Source organism: Xyrauchen texanus, chromosome 49 (assembly GCF_025860055.1).
Source record: "Xyrauchen texanus isolate HMW12.3.18 chromosome 49, RBS_HiC_50CHRs, whole genome shotgun sequence".
Classification (NCBI taxonomy): domain Eukaryota; kingdom Metazoa; phylum Chordata; class Actinopteri; order Cypriniformes; family Catostomidae; genus Xyrauchen; species Xyrauchen texanus.
Window position 1 is genome coordinate 7294381 of NC_068324.1, and position 19300 is coordinate 7313680.

The 19300-nt window shown below is 38.3% G+C and overlaps 1 protein-coding gene across 2 annotated transcripts in view; it reads left to right on the plus strand.

Moving 5' to 3' along the window:
* LOC127640527 (cytosolic carboxypeptidase 4-like) overlaps positions 1 to 19300 on the plus strand; it is a 207668-nt gene that overhangs the window by 66749 nt on the left and 121619 nt on the right. For both annotated transcript variants that reach the window (XM_052123142.1, XM_052123143.1), the window contains exons 7-10: positions 3532 to 3569; positions 11642 to 11850; positions 12148 to 12316; positions 18675 to 18739. In XM_052123142.1, the coding sequence (XP_051979102.1) occupies positions 3532 to 3569; positions 11642 to 11850; positions 12148 to 12316; positions 18675 to 18739 (481 nt within the window). The remainder of the gene's footprint in view (positions 1 to 3531; positions 3570 to 11641; positions 11851 to 12147; positions 12317 to 18674; positions 18740 to 19300) is intronic.

Below are 19300 nucleotides of genomic sequence, written 5' to 3' on the forward strand. Positions count from 1 at the left end.
CTGAACATTTGCCAGTAGTATACTGGGTAGCGGGAGTTGATTTGCGCGACGTCTTACTCTGATGAGTACGCCGGCTCTTTTTCCCCTTTTCCTTCTGCGTGTTTCCACGGCCGGGCAGCCCAGACAAAGGGCTCCGCTGTTTGTAAACAGCGGGTCGGCATTAAGGAATTTGAAGTCCAGTTTTTGGTGTGTAATTGCAGAACCAATGTCCAAAAACATTTGTCTGTCATATACAATAAGGCAGACAACATCCAAGACAAAAAAACAAAAAACTGTAAACAAAACAAACAATAAACTGCAGTGTTGTGTCGGAGCTCGCAACGCAGCAGCCATACTCGGCGCCATCTTGAGTCGATATGCCACTTTATTTGTGTTAAAAATGTAATTGTTGCAATTAAATCCCAGGATACATCTGAGGTATGAGGGGGGACATGCATATTTTGTTACACATGATATCTCTCTCTCAAAAAAATAAAAATAATATTTTTTTGAGACAGAAATTTTATTTTTACAAATTACAAATTATTTATTGATATTTATAGTTTAAAATATTTCCAAGTGGCAATAGATTATGAATGCTAAAACTAGATGTGCTTTATCTTTTGCTTAGATAAACATAATTTATTACATATGTGTATGTATAAGTGTGTGTGTGTGTGTGTGTGTATACAGTACTGTGCAAAAGCACACACACACACACACACACACACACACACACACACACACACACACACACACACACAGTAGTTTTGCATCAACTGTCGGGCTGTTTGTGCTTTGTGCTTTCTTGCAGTTGGTGAACAGCAAGTGACATATTGCCTCTAATAGAGACTAAACAACATTACACACTGTAGGTGTCTGGCCACACACTGGCATAATTCGATGAGTTCTTCACGATCCACCTTGCCATGGTGTGATCAGATAAAGACAGCAAATTAGATACAGCACAACAGAAAGAGAAAGCAAGCCATGTGGTCAAATGACAAGGGCATTTCAAGTGAAAACCCCATGTAGATAATAGGCCCAATGTTTTTGTGCACATGCATGGTGACAACATTGATCCTCTCAGTGCCTTGTCTCACTCGCAGTGACAATGGCAATACCCCCATCAAAACAATGCAAGATGATTCCAATTGTGATGTGATATGAGAGGCGAAATTGGTTTGATAATGTTGTTTGTGAATCTCAGGATGAATGGCACAAAGGAGTCGCTTACACTACATGCACGGTGGGACCAAGAGGGATGGCTCTTTTTTAAAAGAAAGAAACAATAACATGCACAAATGCTAGGATGAATTGGGTGAAAGGAGATGTAGGTGTAAAACGTAAAGATGGAAAAAGTTTGTTTCTATAGCTTTAATAAAAATGTCTTTCTCATTGTGTGACATGATTTATACAATAGGACATGTTGCTAGGTCAACAACCTTTGTTTTCCTGGGACAACACTGCTATGAACTAGTCATAGCAATCTAAATTTAGGGGTAAGGTTAAAGGGAAAGTTCCCCCCCTCAAATTATATAAAAAATATAATCTCATCATTCCCTCACCCTTGTGCACTTCCAGCCCTGTATGATTATCTGTCTTCCATGAAACACACCATCCACACCAGTAGGTGTCACAGTAAGCCCAAAATGACACAAGCAAAAACTTACTGAGTGCACCTTTAAAGTTGGGGTTAGGGCTTTGATTGGTTGATAGGAATGTTGTTCCAAAAACAACAAAGAATTTTGATCTAAAATACATGTTTTTCCCCAGACAAAAATGCTGGTCAACCAGTATGGTCTTTTTGATGAAACTTTTTGACCAGGGGCAGTTCAAGTTTTTTTAATATATTTTTATAAAAAATAAAATAAATAAATAAATAAATAAAAAACACTATTTGTCCCTTTCGCCTTTAGAAGATAGCAGACTGAATAGGCTGAAATAGGTGCTTATGATCCAAACTTAGTTGCTAGTTTTGCCAAAGTTTGCTAGGTTCATGGTATTGTGTCTTAAGCCGCAATCACGAGTCATAGGCCCTATTTCTGGTAGCCCACCCCTAACCCCTAACAACTATGATGTTGACCACTTGATTAGTTCAGATTAGTTCACTTGATGGGAATACTAGCATACCAGCATCCCATGTTAGGGACCAGCATCCAAAACCCAACAGTGCTGGTCTTTTCAAAAGGGTGGATTAACAAAAACAGCCCGTTGATTTTAGATTAAAGGGATAGTTCACCCAAAAATGAAAATTCTCTTATCATTTACTCACCCTCATGCCATTCCAGATATTTGTGAATTTTTTTGTGTGTGAATACACCACAAACAAAGATCTTTAGGAGAATGTCTCACCTCTGTTGGTCCATTCAATGCAAGTTAATGGTTGCCAGAACTTTGAAGTTCCAAAAAGCACATACAGGAAGTATAAATGTAATCCATAATACTCCAGTGGTTTAATCAATGTCTTCAGCAGCGATGATAGGTGTGGGTGAGAAACAGATCAATAAATCCTTCTTTGAAATCTCCACTTTCACTTTCACATGCTTCTTCTTTTGTTATGTTTTTTGTGATTCACATTCTTAGTGCATATTGCCACCTACTGGGCAGGGAGGAAAATGTATTTAAAAAAAAGACTTAAATGTTGAACTGTTTCTCACGCACACCTTTTATATCACTTCAGAAGACATGGATTAAACCACTGGAGTCGTATGGATTACTTTTATATTGGCTTTATGACCTTTTTGGATCTTTAAATTCTGGCCACCATTCACTTGAATTGTATGGACTTACAGAGCTGAGATATTCTTGTAAAATCTATGTTTGTGTTCTGCAGAAGAAAGAAAGTAATTCACATCTGGGATAGCATGAGGGCGAGTTATGATGAGATCATTTACATTTTTGGGTGAACTATTCCTTTAAGGACAATGATTAATTCATATAAATTTAGTTTAATTAATATTAATCCATTGGAACAAAGGCTGTTGGTATAGAAATAATGCATTGTTCTATGGTCAGTATGCTACAAGAGCTGGACAAATGATCTAAAGCCCATCATCTGACATCGACCTACACAATCTAGTTTCTCTTTCACTCTTTTTTTCTTTTTCAGTGTTTACTTCATCTTCCTTGCCTGCTTTTCCATCTCAGCACACAGAAACATTGCATGCTCTCTCTCCCCATATTTCAAAACGTTGCATTATGTCAACCGACAGGCCAGTGGATATATTTATTGGCAGATTGTTGGAAAGCCATTCATAATTATTCAGCGTTTGGCCCGTTTGTAGCGGGTGAAGCAATATGGAGACACTGCTGATTCAGCAGCATGTTGCTGCAAAATAAATACTAATGATTACAATGACAGGAATCTTTTATATAGCAGTAGCTTCTCCGCCACCCTGCCAATGCTAAGTGCGGCTGGACGTGGGCCCGTGGTACTTAGCTTTATGTGTGTTCGGAGGGTAAAGAATGGAACAAACCTGACTCTACTGCAGGAATGAAATGCCTCATGTACATTTTTTTAAGTCACTTCTGTTTTCTGTTGTTTCACAGGGCTGCCGTCGATGCTTTCGCCGCAATGTTATGCTCAAGTAAGTTTCCATTGCCTCCAACACTTGTGTCAGGTTATAACTGATCATTCTGAGAATAAAATGCTTATACCATCCGTATTGAAAAGATCACCAGCATATGTTATGTTTTAGATACTGGTCTGCTGGTGTTCCCAGCAGGATTCTTAAAGGAATAGTTCACCTAAAAAGTAATATTCTTCCAAGCGTGTATGACTTTCATTCTTATGTGGAACACAAAAAAGAGACGTTAGGCAGAATGTTTTAAAAAAATGGCATTCCTTGCCTAAAACAGTCATTTTCAAAGCATACATTTTTTGATGAGCATAATTAACATGTCAACATGGTCCCATGAAAGACAGGACTTGACTCACCTGAGGCGGCTATCCTGTGCTTGAAAAAGCACACTCAGCTAATTTAAAAAAGACTCAAATGTGAAAACATCCATAGCGACTTGTAACCCAACGTTTCGGAAATCTGATTCCCACACCACCACCAAAGTGATTTCTATAACTATTTTGCTGAGTTTGCTTGTCTAGCGAGAGGACATTTTCCTGCGCACCGAGAGAGAGAGGGAAGAAGCACGCACAGCCTGAGGTGAAATGAATCTTTGTATCTGCTCCAGATATCCTTTTTTTTATTTTTTATATAATATTTGTATATTTAAGTATATTAAAAATGTGTAAAATTAATATGAGAGTAATTTAAGAGCAGCCTTTGTAAAAGTATAAAGCCAAATGTAAATGTGTAAAAATGTTGAACAGATTAATGGGGGTAAATATTAACCGACTAATTCTAGTGTCTACTAGCAGCACCAGAACCGTTTAGTCGACTATTCTCGCACATCCCTACTGGTGACTGAGACTAACTTTGTGCCTACCATCTCCTTTTGTGTTCCAAGGAAGAGTGAAAGTCATATGGATTTGGAACAACATGAGATTGAGTAAATAAGGGCATATTTTTCATTTTTGGGTGAACTATTCCTTTAATGAATTGACTAAACTGATTTGTTTGCATCCAACAGTCACATTCTTAAACAACTGATTTACAACATTCATGATACCAGCATAAAATGCTCAAAACACAACCTCCCACATACATTAATAATGTGTTGCTGATCTAATATCAGATTACACACACACACACACACACATTTATATATATAGATCAGATTACACACACACACGACACACACACATGGCACACATGCATGCATGCATGCATATATATATATATATATGTATGCAGTATGCATGCGTGTGTGTGTGTGTGTGTGTAATCTGATCTATATATATAAATGCATTTTTCATAAAGACTGTTCATTTGCTGAAAATCTGAGATATTGTTTCAATATTAGCACCCTCTCTGCAACGAGATTTATTCTTCAGGAATCACATTACGCACCCAAAACTGACTGCAAATTGAATTGCATTCTTCTGTAAACAAAATGCAGAGAAAATGCAGCTATTTATCTCTCTGAATGCTCTGTGTGCCGGCAGCAACTCACTTAATAATCATTGCAGTTCACCTTTCGGCCCGCAGGTGGCAGTGTGACTCTGCGCATCTCGTCTTGTGCTCCCCGTTTGAGATCACAGGCAGAGGCACCGCACCTGTTGATGCTCCGCAGTCAGCGAGCCTGTGAATAACACAATGCTCTGTGGGGTTTTTAGGAGCCTCCTCTAAAAGAAACGCGTCTGGCCACTGATGCCGCAATTAATTCTCATCCTTCGGGCAGCCGTGGAATTGTCTCTCCCTTTGTCTGCGAGATTTAGATAGTTTTATATTTCCCCGGTGGACACGGCCAGCGCTTGATAATAATCTAACTCGTCCACATTTCCTGCAGCAATCACTTCAGAAGCATTGTCATATTTTCTACACATCAGATCTGTGCTGCGACATTTGTAACTGCTGCTGCAGTGATTATACAAGACATTCTCCTGAGCCTGCGATGACAGGTTATTTCCATATTCTTAGACATAATATTCCATTTTTTCACAGTATCCATCGACCTCACTGTTGTAAACCTCACTGCTGGTCTACCAGAATGGACAAAGATTTCTGTTTGCTGGTTTTAGAGCGGTCTAGGGCACTTTACAGCTAGTCAGGATGGGAGACCAGCCTAAAAAAAACTAAAATCAGATTAGGCATGCTTAGAGATCATCTAAATCCGTTTAAAACTGCCCAGACCAGCAAACCACATTTTTTTTTTTTTTTTTTTAAGCAGGGGTGCTCTGTTATGATTGTTTTGGGCACTTGCACTTCAGGCTGGGAAACCAGCGGTCTGATGAGCAAAACCAGCTTAGACAGTTTCAGAGACAAGCAAAATCAGCTTAAATCAACCAATCCCAGAAAACCACCTTAGGCTGGTTTAAACAGTTTTTTTTATTTATTTATTTTTTTTAATCTATTTTTGTATTTTTAGCAGGACTGCTTTGATTTGCTGATTGTAGGGACTTTGGCCCCCTGTAAGCGGTTCAGGCAGTTCAGCTTTGTGAGACTGGGAAAACAGCTAAACCATCTTGAACCAGCTAAGATCAGAGAGCCACTTTAGGCTTGTTTAAGCATTTTTTTTTTCAGCAGGACTGCACTGTTTTGAAGATTTTAAAGGGACATTCAGCCCCTGTAAGCTGGTTAGGCTAGGAAACCATCTGCTGATAAGCTAAACCAGCTAAAACCAGCTTGGCCAGGCTGTGAGACCAGCAAAACCAACTTGTCCCAGCTGGGAGACCAACTGGCCAACCAACTAAACCAAATTAAAGTAGCTTGGTCAGGCTGGGAGACCAATAAGCCTGGGAGAACAGCTAAACCAGCCAAGACCAGCAAGACACCTTAGGCTGGTTTAAGCTGTTCTGTCAGCAGGACTATTGTGTTTGATCTTATAAAGTGGTGTGGGGCACCTTCAGCTGGTCAGGCTGGGAAACCAGTTGACGGACCAGCTAAACCATCTAAAACCAGCTAAGACAAGCAATCCAGCATTGGCTGGCCTGCACTCTTTTTTATTTTCAGTAGGGAGCATCAAGAATTGTGAGTTATATGTTTCTCATGCATCTTTCTAGAGCTGAGCCCCCACTGCAAGCCTGACAGAACCCATTGAAGGCATTAATATTTCAGATCGCTGTATTTGTGCAAGTCTTAAAACTACAGTTCTTTTAAGTTCTTGACTCCCATAAAGGGATCTCTGGAGGGAGATAGGGAGATCTACAGGCCAAGGAAGTAGGGGTGAAGAACATATAGGCTCATCACACACCCACACACACAAAATTAAAGTACAGCTATTCAAAACACCTTATCCTTTTTGTAATTCCAACACTTGTTTTGTGTGTATGGAAGTAAATGCAGTTGACCTTCATGTAGCAAACATTCCTGATGCCCTCCCTAGTCCCAACTCTCGCTGCTACAGCCTCCATTAGACGCACTGAGTCCACTGTGCGATTGGCCGCTTTCCAAGCCGTTCTTTAGAAACAAGAAGACCTTGGTGTTGAGAAAGACCAGCAAATTCCCTCAGATGGGGCAGAGCTGCGGACCTCTTCCCTTCTCAAAATATCTTTGGCTTGAGAGGTTTATGAAGAAACCAGTCAAGGAGGAGCTTGTGGATTTCTCCACAACAAGGATTGGAAATTCTTTTGACAGTTTCGCAGGCAGGCTTTCAAATATTAATTTAATAATGTCAGTTCTATGCTGGAAAAAGATCAGTTAAAGGAATGAAAATTGGGTCACCATTTCACTCACTCTCATGTTGTTGGAAACCTGTATGACTTACTTTCTTCCATGGTACACATAAGGAGTTATCTATGTATCCAAGCTGCGCTTTTACTTGCAATGAAAGTGAATGGTGATCACAGCTGTCAAATATGGTTTCCAGTGAATAACAACTTAAATTTCAGTCTGTTCCTCCAGTAGACTTGAAATAAAGTTAAGTCATATGGACTACACTTATGATGCTTGTATGATGATTTTTTTGCCCCTGTACCCATCCATTTTCATTTTATGGAAGAGAACAGTGAGAAGATTCACCACAAACTTTCCTGTTTCCTTACATATTATGTTTTTAACAACATGATGACACAGTTGTCATATGTGGGTGAACTATCCCTTTAAAGACAGTTAATCTATCCAAGGCTTTTGTAGAATATGAATAAATATATAAATAATAAAAAAGCACATTTGTGACTAAATAGATCAACAATTAAAATGCCAAATTGTTTCCATTCTGTTTGTAAGTGCAGACCATTAAAATATATCACTTTATGTTTGGAATAAAACCTACTGTAAATCCATTTAATCCAATCAGCTTCCACTGCGACAGTTTTAGGTATTGGTGAAATCCCAGAGGTGGACTCGAAAACAGGTTTGCATAACAAGTTGTTGGTACAGAAATACATCTGTTTAATTTTAGGCATGGATTGTGCTCACGATATCCACTTCACCGGCAGCATTTCCAAGAGCTGTTTGTCTCTTTGCAATGCCATTAGTGACATTCTGAAACCACAAAGCAGATCAGAATGAAGTAGTTGATTCCCAATGGGGCTCAAGTTCATTTTTTTAGCACGATGCTGTAACACGAGTCAAACATTTTGTTAATTTGGATAAGCAGTGAGCGCTATAGTTAATATGTTGATACATTTCAACAGTAACAGTGTTTTTTTAAGCTGATTCTTATGTAGGCAGTCTACATGTCAAACAATGCAATTTAAGCTGTGGCCTTACAGTTAGCACAACTATTTTACCCAATATTTGGCTGTGCAATGTATTTTTATATTCATTAGAGTATCCTGTTGTTAGTTTAGCAACATGCTAATGCCATACTGTATTGAAATCTATTGTGAATTGAGTCTCCCATCATGTATTTTTATTAGAGTATCCTGTCGTTAGCTTAGCAACATGCTAATGCCAAACTGTATTGAAATCAATTGTGAATGCTTTGAGTGAACAGTGCAATTTGTATGATGCACAGCAGTCACTTATGATGTTCCATTTCTGGATGCCCTCACAAAAATTGAGAGTTCAGGCAAACTTGCTGCAAATTTGCCACTAATTGTTTTAACATGCAAATGAGATGCATAGCAGTTCACTAGGTTTTGGAAAAGAGCCATAGTGTGGCAAAAGAGTAGTTGATTCCTTAATGGGCTTAAGTTTGGTTTTTGAAGCACGGTGATGAGTCAGATATTTTGTTAATGTGGATAAACAGTGAGGTTATGGTTAATATGTTGATAGATCTCAAGAGTGATAGTGATTTTAGCTGCTTCTTGCAAGCTGTGGCCTTGCGTTTAGCACACGTTCAAAAACATTAAACCCTTGTGATCTTCAATATAAAGTACCAAATAAAAGTACTGATTAAATAGACTAATTAAATTAAAAGTGACTATTATACCCAATATTTGGGTGTGCAGTTAATTTTATATGTATTATAGAACCCTGTCGTTAGCTTAGCAACATGCTAATGCCAAACTGCATTGAAATCAATTGTGAATTGAGATTCCCATAAACTTAGAGTGAGACGTGCAATTTGTGTGAATGTTGCATATCAGTCACTTATGAGGTTCCATTTCAGGATGCTGCCTTAGAAGGTAAATGGGCAATAGTCAGCTAGGCAGTTCACTAGTTTTTGGACTAGTGAACTGTAAAGAGTGCAAAATTCTATCACTATAATTTACAGGAGTGATTTTTATGCAAAGGTTCCTACATGGGGAAACTTAGCTGCTTCCTGTTTGACAGGATGTGATACATGACTGCAGTGACAGGCTTAGCTAAGGCATCAAAATGGTCACTTGGAAAAAAGAATAGAAATGATGTCTTCTCCCTGAGTGGCTCTTTCTCTGCCATCTTGTTTTTGATCTCATTTAACCTTTTGCGCCACTCCGAGAAATCTTTTGCTCTGACAGGCAGAGTCACATTGTTTTTGTTTCCTCTCCATGATCCCGCTGTTATTGCGTTCTGTTGATGTGGCTCTTTAGTGCCTGTATGATGTATGTCCTTATTAAATTTTACTAACAAACAGCACAACAGAGCGTTACATGAGAAAAATAGATAGGGAGAAAGAAAGAGGTCAATTTGAATATGAATTGTACATACAGATGCTTCCAATACATTTTGCCAATTTCTAATTTGTTTACAAGCAAAAAGGATAGTACAACAAGTCTCTTTCTCAACAACACACAAAAGTGGCTTATTTACAAAATGGACACCAAGTTCTTTGTTAAATGGATGCCAGCCTGGAAGCCTTCGTTAATCATTCAGGAGCCAATCTGTGCAAGGCCTGGGAAAGAGAAGGTTTATGAATGATGTGTGTTGTTTTGTTAAATTGTTCAGGCCATGGCACATAATAATGCTTGTGATATTATTATTAGATATTTTCTGCTAGACATATTCACTGAGAAAACATTACAATTATCCTCTGTTTTTGTGTGTTGTTTAGGGTGAAAATTTAACTTGCACTTATAAACTCTTGAAAACAATCCCCAAAATAAGAGTCAAAAGTAAACAGTAAACTCACTTATTCAGGCTCTCTGGAATAGCTTTAGGAACCGAGAACTGTTTTTTATTCAGAACTGGTTCCATTTAAAACATTTTAATAATGTAACAATGTTCATGATGAACGGTTCCTTTAACAGTTCTTGAACGTGCATTCTCCGGACTGAACACTGTACTAAAATTCTCTGATGGTGTTTCCTGCCCTTCCATTCAGCGATACTGCAACATCGTTATTAAAACATCAACACATAAGCCGCTTTTCCACCACCGAATGGTTCTGAGCATGATTCAAACGGTTCGGCACAACACAATTACAAACTGTTCTTAGTACAGAATTCTCTGCACGGTTAGCTAATCATACTCAACCGTGCTGATGGAATGGCTTTAGTATGTGGCAACAATCTTCATGATTTCATAATGATGGTTTAACTAGTGTTGTATGCATTTGTTTTTAAAAATACATAAATATATTCTCATAAACTATTTTCATATAATACTTACAGAACATTTTAGCTATAATCCTTTTTAGCTAGTCTGGGAACTCTTTCCTTTCTGCATGTTCATGTCCGGTGGCAAACACAAGCCCTCAGCAAATTATGGAAAGCCTCTCGCCCTTTTCTTTTTACTTTCCTTTTTACAACATGGTCCGTGTCTTTGCTTTTTGTTTGCAGAATAATACCAGGAAAAAAGCAGTCCTAAATCTGTAAAATGCCATCATTCTCTTTAGCACACTGCCCTCGCTCCAATGATTGTCCCGTTGCTAACAGATGGGTCTGTTATGTACATTCTCGTGATATCACAGCATCACAGTGGAAAAATAAATTGTAACCATGCCAACTGGCCTGGATCGGCATGGAACGGTATGGTTTTGTGATGAGAACTATTCAGCCCGATGGTGGAAAAGTGGCTATATAGTGTGGTCCGATTCCAGAACAAATGACTCATGTGAGTCGGATCTTTTGAACCTACACCACAAAACATACAGTGTGACCAGTGAAGCTCGATTCCCTTACAAATGACTCATTTGATGAACATTCAGTGTTATTTTCCGAATGAATGACTTGCATCTTTTTCGTAAATAAGTTACTGAACTGCATCATTAATCGCATCTACTATATTCAAATAATACTTCCTCAAAAGTACTAAAAGAGTCGTTAATGAAACCATTAAGGAAACTGAATCATTAAGGAGAATTAGAACCAGAGTCGTTAAATCACTTACAATTCCCATCCCGATTTTGGAATATTTGAAACTGATTGGAAAATCGTGGCATTTTGTGGTCAGATATCTCCAGCCAATCGATTTCCTGCATGCTTGTTTCATGTTTCTTTCTTTTCACATGAAATAATTTAAACAAAAACAATGTTTCATGTCAATTTATTTATTTATTTGGTAAGTTTGCCCTGTAATAATCTAGATAATGTATAGTCAGCCGGTCATTATCGCAAAATAAACTCTTTCAGGGTTCATTTTGTGATAATTATTTGATTTGTGATGACTAACTGTGCAAGGCTTGGTCTTGTTGGAAACACATTTTTTGAGGCAGTCTGAATATGATTCTGGGAAATAAATTCACATTTACTGTGTGAAAAATACTGAATAGTCTTTTCAACATTCTCCTTCAGAGGCCAACTGTCGGACTGCCATTGCCAAAGGCTACATTGGCGATCTTCTAAAGCTGTACGAAGACTGGCACAACAATGATGCCAACCTAGAGAACATTCCTATCCGCAGAGCCATAATGCACTGTCTGCACCATGCTGCCAACTCAAGTGTGGGCAGAGAGGCCTTGGTTGCTGAGGGCGGCATGCATATTCTGTTCCAGACCACTCAGGTGAAATTTCAGGCCACCAGTCGGTCTCATTTCATAGATGTTTTTAGCTATTTTATTACCTTTCATAATTGATCTTTTCTTAATGCTATAATCATTTGCCTTTGAATCACTCTGAGACTTTTATCGGTCTTGCAAAGCTAACCAGCCCAAGTCATAACAAGATGCTGTGTCTCACTGTTAAGGTTCTGTGAAAAACACATTTTTGCTTTTGCTGCATATTTTGCCCAGAGTAAATGCGGCACAGAGATCGTATGCAGCTCCTTGAAATATTTCTATCTGTTTATATTCCTTCTGTAGGCCTGCTTGACCATGAAAGGCCTAGAATCTCTGGTGGATCCGGCTGTCCAGCTCATGCGGAAATGCTATCCAAAAGTCCCTATTCCTCTGACTTCAGATAAGAGTGCCTACATTTTCCCCCTTCCTGGAAGGCCTGTTGATTGCTGGGATGCTGATTTAGAGTCTTACGGTAAGGTCTTTATCCCCTGGGTTTAGGGTGATTGTTAGGGTTAATGAACGCAGAGGTCAACCGAAAAAGTGGGAAACAAAACATGCACTCTTTCAATAATCTAAATTGTATTAATATCTAAAAGCTGTAACGTAAACACTGTCATAGGCTAAAATATTCTGTTTTTGTAAAAATTTATCAACAGTAGATCATCAAAAGTAGTAATCACGTAGCACAACAAACTCCACGCTGAGTCATTGGTTGTTTTTTATTTCACCTTTTAGAGGCCGCTGTTATACTATAGAGTTCTAACTGTAGTATGCTCCAGTGGAAATTGAGGAATAATTACATTTATTTTTGGAGATTGCCAATAGTTCCAAAAAGTAACTATTGGTGCTGATATATTGATTGACCCCTAAGGACATGTTCACATTGTGTCATAATTTACTCACCCTAATGTCACTCGAAAACATATGATTTTATTTTCTCAGTGGAACACAAAAGATGAATGTTATTTTATTTTTAGATATTTTCTGCTAGACAATTCACTGAGAAAACTGTTTTTTATTCAGATCTGGTTCTGTTTAAAAAAATAAATATAATGTAACTGAATGAAGTTCATGATTTGCGGTTCCTTTAATAGTTTTTGAACGTGCATTCTGCCTCCGATCTGGATGGGAAACTGTACTAAAACACAAAAGATACAATTTTTAAAAGTCTTCAGAGGGTTTATTTGCCATATAATGTCAGTGAATAGTAACCCTGGTCTGTCAAGCTCAAAAAAGGACATAAAACCACATAAAAAGTAATCAGTATGACTCGTGCACTATATTCCAAGTATTCTGAAGCCATACGATCAGTTTTTGCAATGATCAGAACAAATTTTAAGTAAAAAAAATCTATCAAATCATTAATAAAGCAATAAAACAAAATATGGCAGCTACGTCAATAACATCAAACCTCATTGGTTGTTGTCATCATGTTCGGTTACGAGTTGAAAAAGAGCCTGTGTTGATTTTTTATTTGAAACTGAATAATGACTCAAATGTTGGTCAGTTCAACATTGAATGCCTTCAGAATACTTTTAATACAGTGCACAAGTTGCATGGACTACTGTTATGACACATTTGGGCACTTTTTAAGGCTTTAAAGTGAGTCACTATCAACTGCTATTATATGAAAGTCAGCGATCACAACATTCTTTAAAATATCTCCTTTTGAGGTCTGCAGAGAAAAAGTAAGTCATACGGGTTGGGAACAGCATGAAGATGTGTAAATGATAACAGGATTTTAAATTTTGTCTGAACCATCCCTTCAGCTTCTTTATTACATTCACAAACACCCAATAGTTACTATTATTGTCCTCTCACCTTCTCTCTATTAGAGACATGGACTCTGTCCCACTAGAGAAATTTAGCCTTTACACACCGCCTCTAGCAATTTGTGCTTGACAAAGTCTTTATCGCCCAAGCCAAATTTGCAGTCGTTATCATGTATAGGCACTGGGCATTTAATAAGTCTGGAAATGTATTTCAATGTCAACACAATAAGCGTAATTTTTCTACTAATTAGGTTACTCTTCTTTTTATATTTACTCTGATAGGAAAGTGAGTTAGGACAGTTTTTGCCAATGGAACTTAGTCAGGGTTGAGATCATACTTAATTTGATCTGAATTAAAACAAGACTGTGAGGGATAGATGTACAATAGATTGTACTGCCGACAAAATCTTTGTCTATAACCCAAAAAAGTTCTAGTAAACAGCAAAACTCCAGAAAACATTAGCTGGAAAAATTAGACAGGTTAGCCAGCTGGTCTCCCAGCCTCACCAGCTGACAAGTGCCCAAATCCCTTCTAAAACCATCAAACTAGACCAGCCTGACCAGGCTGGGAGACTAGCTAAGTCCAGAAGATCAGTGTGGGCTTGTTAAAGCTGTTAAGTGCCAATACATTAAGACTGTATTTTAAGACTTTTTGGAGCACAAAAGGAGATACTATGCAGAAAGTTATGCCTCAGTCACCATTACTTCCATTGTATGGAAAAAAGATGCAATGAAAGTGAACGTTGACTGAGATTCTGCCTAACATCTACAAATGTGCAAATATTCAAACGTCCCCTTCTAACAAGGTCAAAACCCAAGCAGCATCTTCAGCGTAAGGAAAACAACAAAAAGAAAGCTATGCTTAGCCACAGACTAGCAGATTGTTTGTTGGCGACCCACGATAGTCTATAAACCCTTGTTTTGCGGGAAACTCTGAGGTGGTTGCCCAGGCAACCCTACCCAATGTCACTGTGAGAGCAAGACTCACTGTCGGGTGCTCGACTCAATAGAGCATAGTGGAGTGTGCTGGTGTGTGTGTGTTTGTGTGTATTGCACATCTCCACCACCCCTTGGGTTATACACTTCGGTAATACCCTTTCTTCCTCAACCGATACCCAGGAGTCTATAATATTGTTGTTGGACTGCACACACTTCTCAGACAAAACAACTTATAGATCGAGACACCACACAAGAGTTTTCCTGCTGGGCCGATCTCACTAATGACTTTCCCATTGCTTTCATCTTGCACAAGCGAACCTGTCCTGCTGTTAACTGGAGCGGGCTCTGATACTGCGGTACCGTCTGCCATATGGTAGCAGTGAGAGCAGTCCATGGTCCACATCGCAGACAGTGATGCAGCCAGTCAGAATGCTCTCCACAGTTCACATGTAGAACGATCTGAGGATGTTGTGACTTATCCCAAACTTCCTTAGTCATCTCAGAAAGAAGAGCTGCTGGTGTGCCTTCTTCACTACGGCCTCTGTGTGGACGGACCATGTGAAGTCATCAGAGATGTGAACTTAGAAGAATTTGAAGCTGCTGACCCTCTCCACCAGTGTACCGTTGATAGTGGTGGGTCTGTGTTCTTTGTCCAGTCTCCTGAAGTCCATCACAAGCTCCTTGGTATTGTTGACGTTGCGAGAGAGGATGTTCTCCTTGCACCAGCGTGTTTGGGAACGCACCTCCTCTCAGTAGGCCGTCTCGGCGTCATCTGTGAGTGGTGGTGGTGTAGTGGGCTAAAGCTTACAGTTATATACTGTTAATCAGAAGGTCGCTGGTTCGATCCCCACAGCCACCATCATCATTGTGCAAGGCACTTAACTCCAGGTTGTTCGGGGGGATTGTCCCTGTAATAAGCATCTGCCAAATGCATAAATGTAGATGTAAATGTAGATCTGTGATCAGGCCTACCACCGTCGTGTCATCCGCAAACTTGACGATGACGTTGGAGCTGTGTGTGGCAATGCAGTCGTGGGTGTAGAAGTCAGGCTGGAAGTCCAGCTATCCTGCTAAAAAAAACACATAGTAAACCAGCCTAAAATGGTTTGCTGGTCTTAGCTGGTCCCCCTGTCTGTGCTTAAACAAGCTTTACCAGGATAAAACTTGATGCGGTTCCTCAAAACTTTCAGCACCATCTTGGCCAAACTTGGATGCCAGTTTAAACAATTTTAGACCAACTTAAACCAGCTAAGACCAGCAAACTAACTTAGGTTGGTTTCATCCTAAACTAAACAAAGTTTAAAAAGCATGTCACCTGGTTGATCTATCTTACTAGTTTATAGATGCTAAAATCAGAGGAAAACACCCTTAGGTTACATGAGAGAGATCATGGCAGTGGTTCAACATCATTAATCCAAGTTATTTGAATCATACCTATTTTCAAAATCACAGAAACAAGCTTAAGGTATTTTGCTGACCAGCTAAACCTGCCTAATACTATTTATTATATACCATCCAATTGGTGAAAGACTGTTTAAAACCAAAATTACTCTGCAAGATATCATGCGATTGTTATGACTTGTAAGTGCCACTACCATTAATATTATTAGATATCATAAACTGGATTCTGTTACTTCACATCCTCCCAGTAAAATATATGACTTGTCATAATTTATCACACAGATAATTTACTCCACATCCATGCCAAAGCAAACACAGTAAACACACTTTTTTAACATTTATATAAGCAGTAATTTGGTTTAGCACAGGTCGTTATTAAATTTGTGATTCTAGGCTTGTGTTTTGATTTGCAGTAATCACATCAGATCACAGCGCGTGAAGCACACTCAAAAGAGGACAAGGGTACATTTATCTCACTTTCAGTACATCTCTTGAAGTGAAAATTCATTTATTTGAAAAGACACTGAAGTCAAAGTTCTATTTGAAGCTCCTAGTCTTCAAAATGTAACAAGAGAGATAGGACCGTTTTAACATCTTTCTTCCTTTTATATTTTATTTCAACTGAAATAAGCGTTATATCCAGTGGCGGATTTAGGCATGGGTAGCCACCCGGGGCGACATCTTGCCGAGGGCAGTATCCCCCTCCCATACAAGCTAGAACCGCCACTGGTCATATCTCTTCTTGTCAGATGGCTGTCCTTATTTTGTCAAGTGGTACAGAATTTTCCAACCTTTTTTTGTCTCATGGATTTCCACATACCAATCAGTAAGACTCAAGTACTCCTTCATTGAAATCAAAATGTGCACCTTTGGACCAATATTATGATGAATATATATATATATATATATATATATATATATATATATATATATATATATATATATATATATATATATTTTTTTTTTTTTAAACACCCTCACCAAGTAGCTTTCGCTCTTTAAAAAGATATCACAGCATGTTTGTCTTTCAAGTTTTAACAATCATGGAGAAACTTTCTTAAAAAGATAATTCACCCAAAAAGTTTGAATTCTCTCATCATTTACTCCCCCTCAAGACATCCCAGATGTGTATGACTTACACTCTTCTGCTGAACACAACATTTTTTAGAAGAAAATTTTGAAGCTCCAAAGGCACATAAAGGCAGCATAAGTGTTTAAATCCATTTCTTCAATGATAAGTGTGGTTGAGAAACAGTAAGTAATTTTTACTGTCAATCTCCACATTCACTTTCACATTCTTCTCCTGTTTTTGACAATTCACATTCTTTGTGCATATCGGCACCCACTGGGCGGGGAGGAAAATGTATTGGAAAAAAGGACATATCTGATCTGTTACTCACCCACACCTATCATATTGCTTCAGAATATGTAGATTTAACTTCTGGAGTCGTATGGATTACTTTTATGCTGTCTTTATGTGCTTTTTGGAACCAACATTTTGGTCCCCATTTTTTTGCATTGTAATGACCAACATAGCTAAAATATTCATCTGAAATTCTTTGTTTGTGTTTTTGGGTGAACTATCCCTTTAACTTGAACTATCCCTTTAACTGAAAATGTACATTATTTACAATTCAAATCCAGATGGGGGGACATTAACAAATGTAAAGCAATTTGCAGTCTTTTTACGGTGGAAGATAAATGCCACAGAAGCTCAAGTATTAAAATTCAAATAGGCAAAGCAAATATACTGTCATTTGTACAAATTTTAATGAGAAGTTATGAGCAACAGGTTAACAGAGACTTAATGAAATATTTCTTAATACCCCCTGGAACCTGCTTAAAGGGACCGTCCTAAAAAAAAAATGAAAATGTTGTCATCATTTACTACCCCTCATGCTGTTCTAAATCCCTGTTACTTTCTTCCATGGAAAAGTTAACTTTCGAAGAATATTGCCAATCTTTTCCAAAAATGACATTAAAGTGGTCCGTATGACTTTATATGCATCATTTCATGTTAAGTTTTCTCTAGCCATAAAATTAGAATTGTGTGAGAACCAGACCAAAATGTAAGTCATTATGAGAGTTCATGAGAGTTCATCTGAGCTGTAGCCATTTATTATTTGTGAACGAGTCACTGATTTATCTTTTCCTGAATTGGCCTGAATGATTTGTTCATGAATCGGATTATATTCCAGAATTCAACCCACTGATTCAGTAATGACTTAATTTGACTTGTTTCTCACACAAATACTGATTCAGAAGGCTTGAAATATGGCTCATATGTACTACATTTATGATACATTCCTGGCCCTTTCCTTTTTTTGTATTTGTAATTTTAGAGCTTGACAGCCCCAGCCTTGCTTCACTTTCATTACCGGTATATGGAAAAGAGCGGTCCGGATATTCTTTTAAAATACATCTTTTGTGCTCTACAGAAGAAATTAAGTCATACAAGTTTAGAATGACATGAAAGTAAGTAAATAACGACAGAATTTTCATTCTTTAAGTATCCCTGCGGGTATACAGATACAGCAGTTTTAGAGGTGGTAAATGTCTGCTTTAATGTGAACACATCAGAGGCAGGAAGAGCTAATGTTTGAGGAGTCTGGAGATGTCCTGTGTGATCCTACAGATGTACTGCCATGTTTTGCTCATCTTGGCATGTACATTGTGTAATCTCACCTGTTGTTTTCTTTATTTCTGCCTTATGGAAAGATGGCGGTTTAGAAGAAGACAGTGACGAGGACACGGAGAACGAAGAGCTAGACAACAGGGACTACGTAAGTGTTTTGAGATTTGATTTCTCAAGGAAGATGTGAGTTGAACCCTGAGTATGTGAGCGGTTTGGAGCAACAGCTATTTCCCCACTCAAAGCATTCTATAATTAGTCTGCTCCAACTCCACTCCGGTTTTCCATTCCCGCTCTTTTCTCACTAGTGAAAGAAAACCCGCTCCATGTTCACGCTCTAATTCACTGCTATAAAGTTCTGTAACAATCTTTTAATTTGTATTTATTTATTTGTATAGTGCATATAAGATAAATATAATATTTCAGCCATTTCCATACAGCTGTGAGGGCGAGGACACTGCACACTGTACTTATTACACACAAAAAAAAATAATACAAAAAAATACATAAATATTTTTATTGTTAAAGGTGCAATATGTAAAATTTTTCATGTAAATTCACCTTTTTTGTTGCCAATGTGTGAACTGCTTGTAACGCAACATAAAAAATGAGCCCTTCCCGGACTTCCTAGGTTGCCTGTTAAAGCCTGTAGACTGATTTTCATGTGAAGGGAGCGGGTCACATTTGCCAGGAAAATCCAAAGGATGTTGGC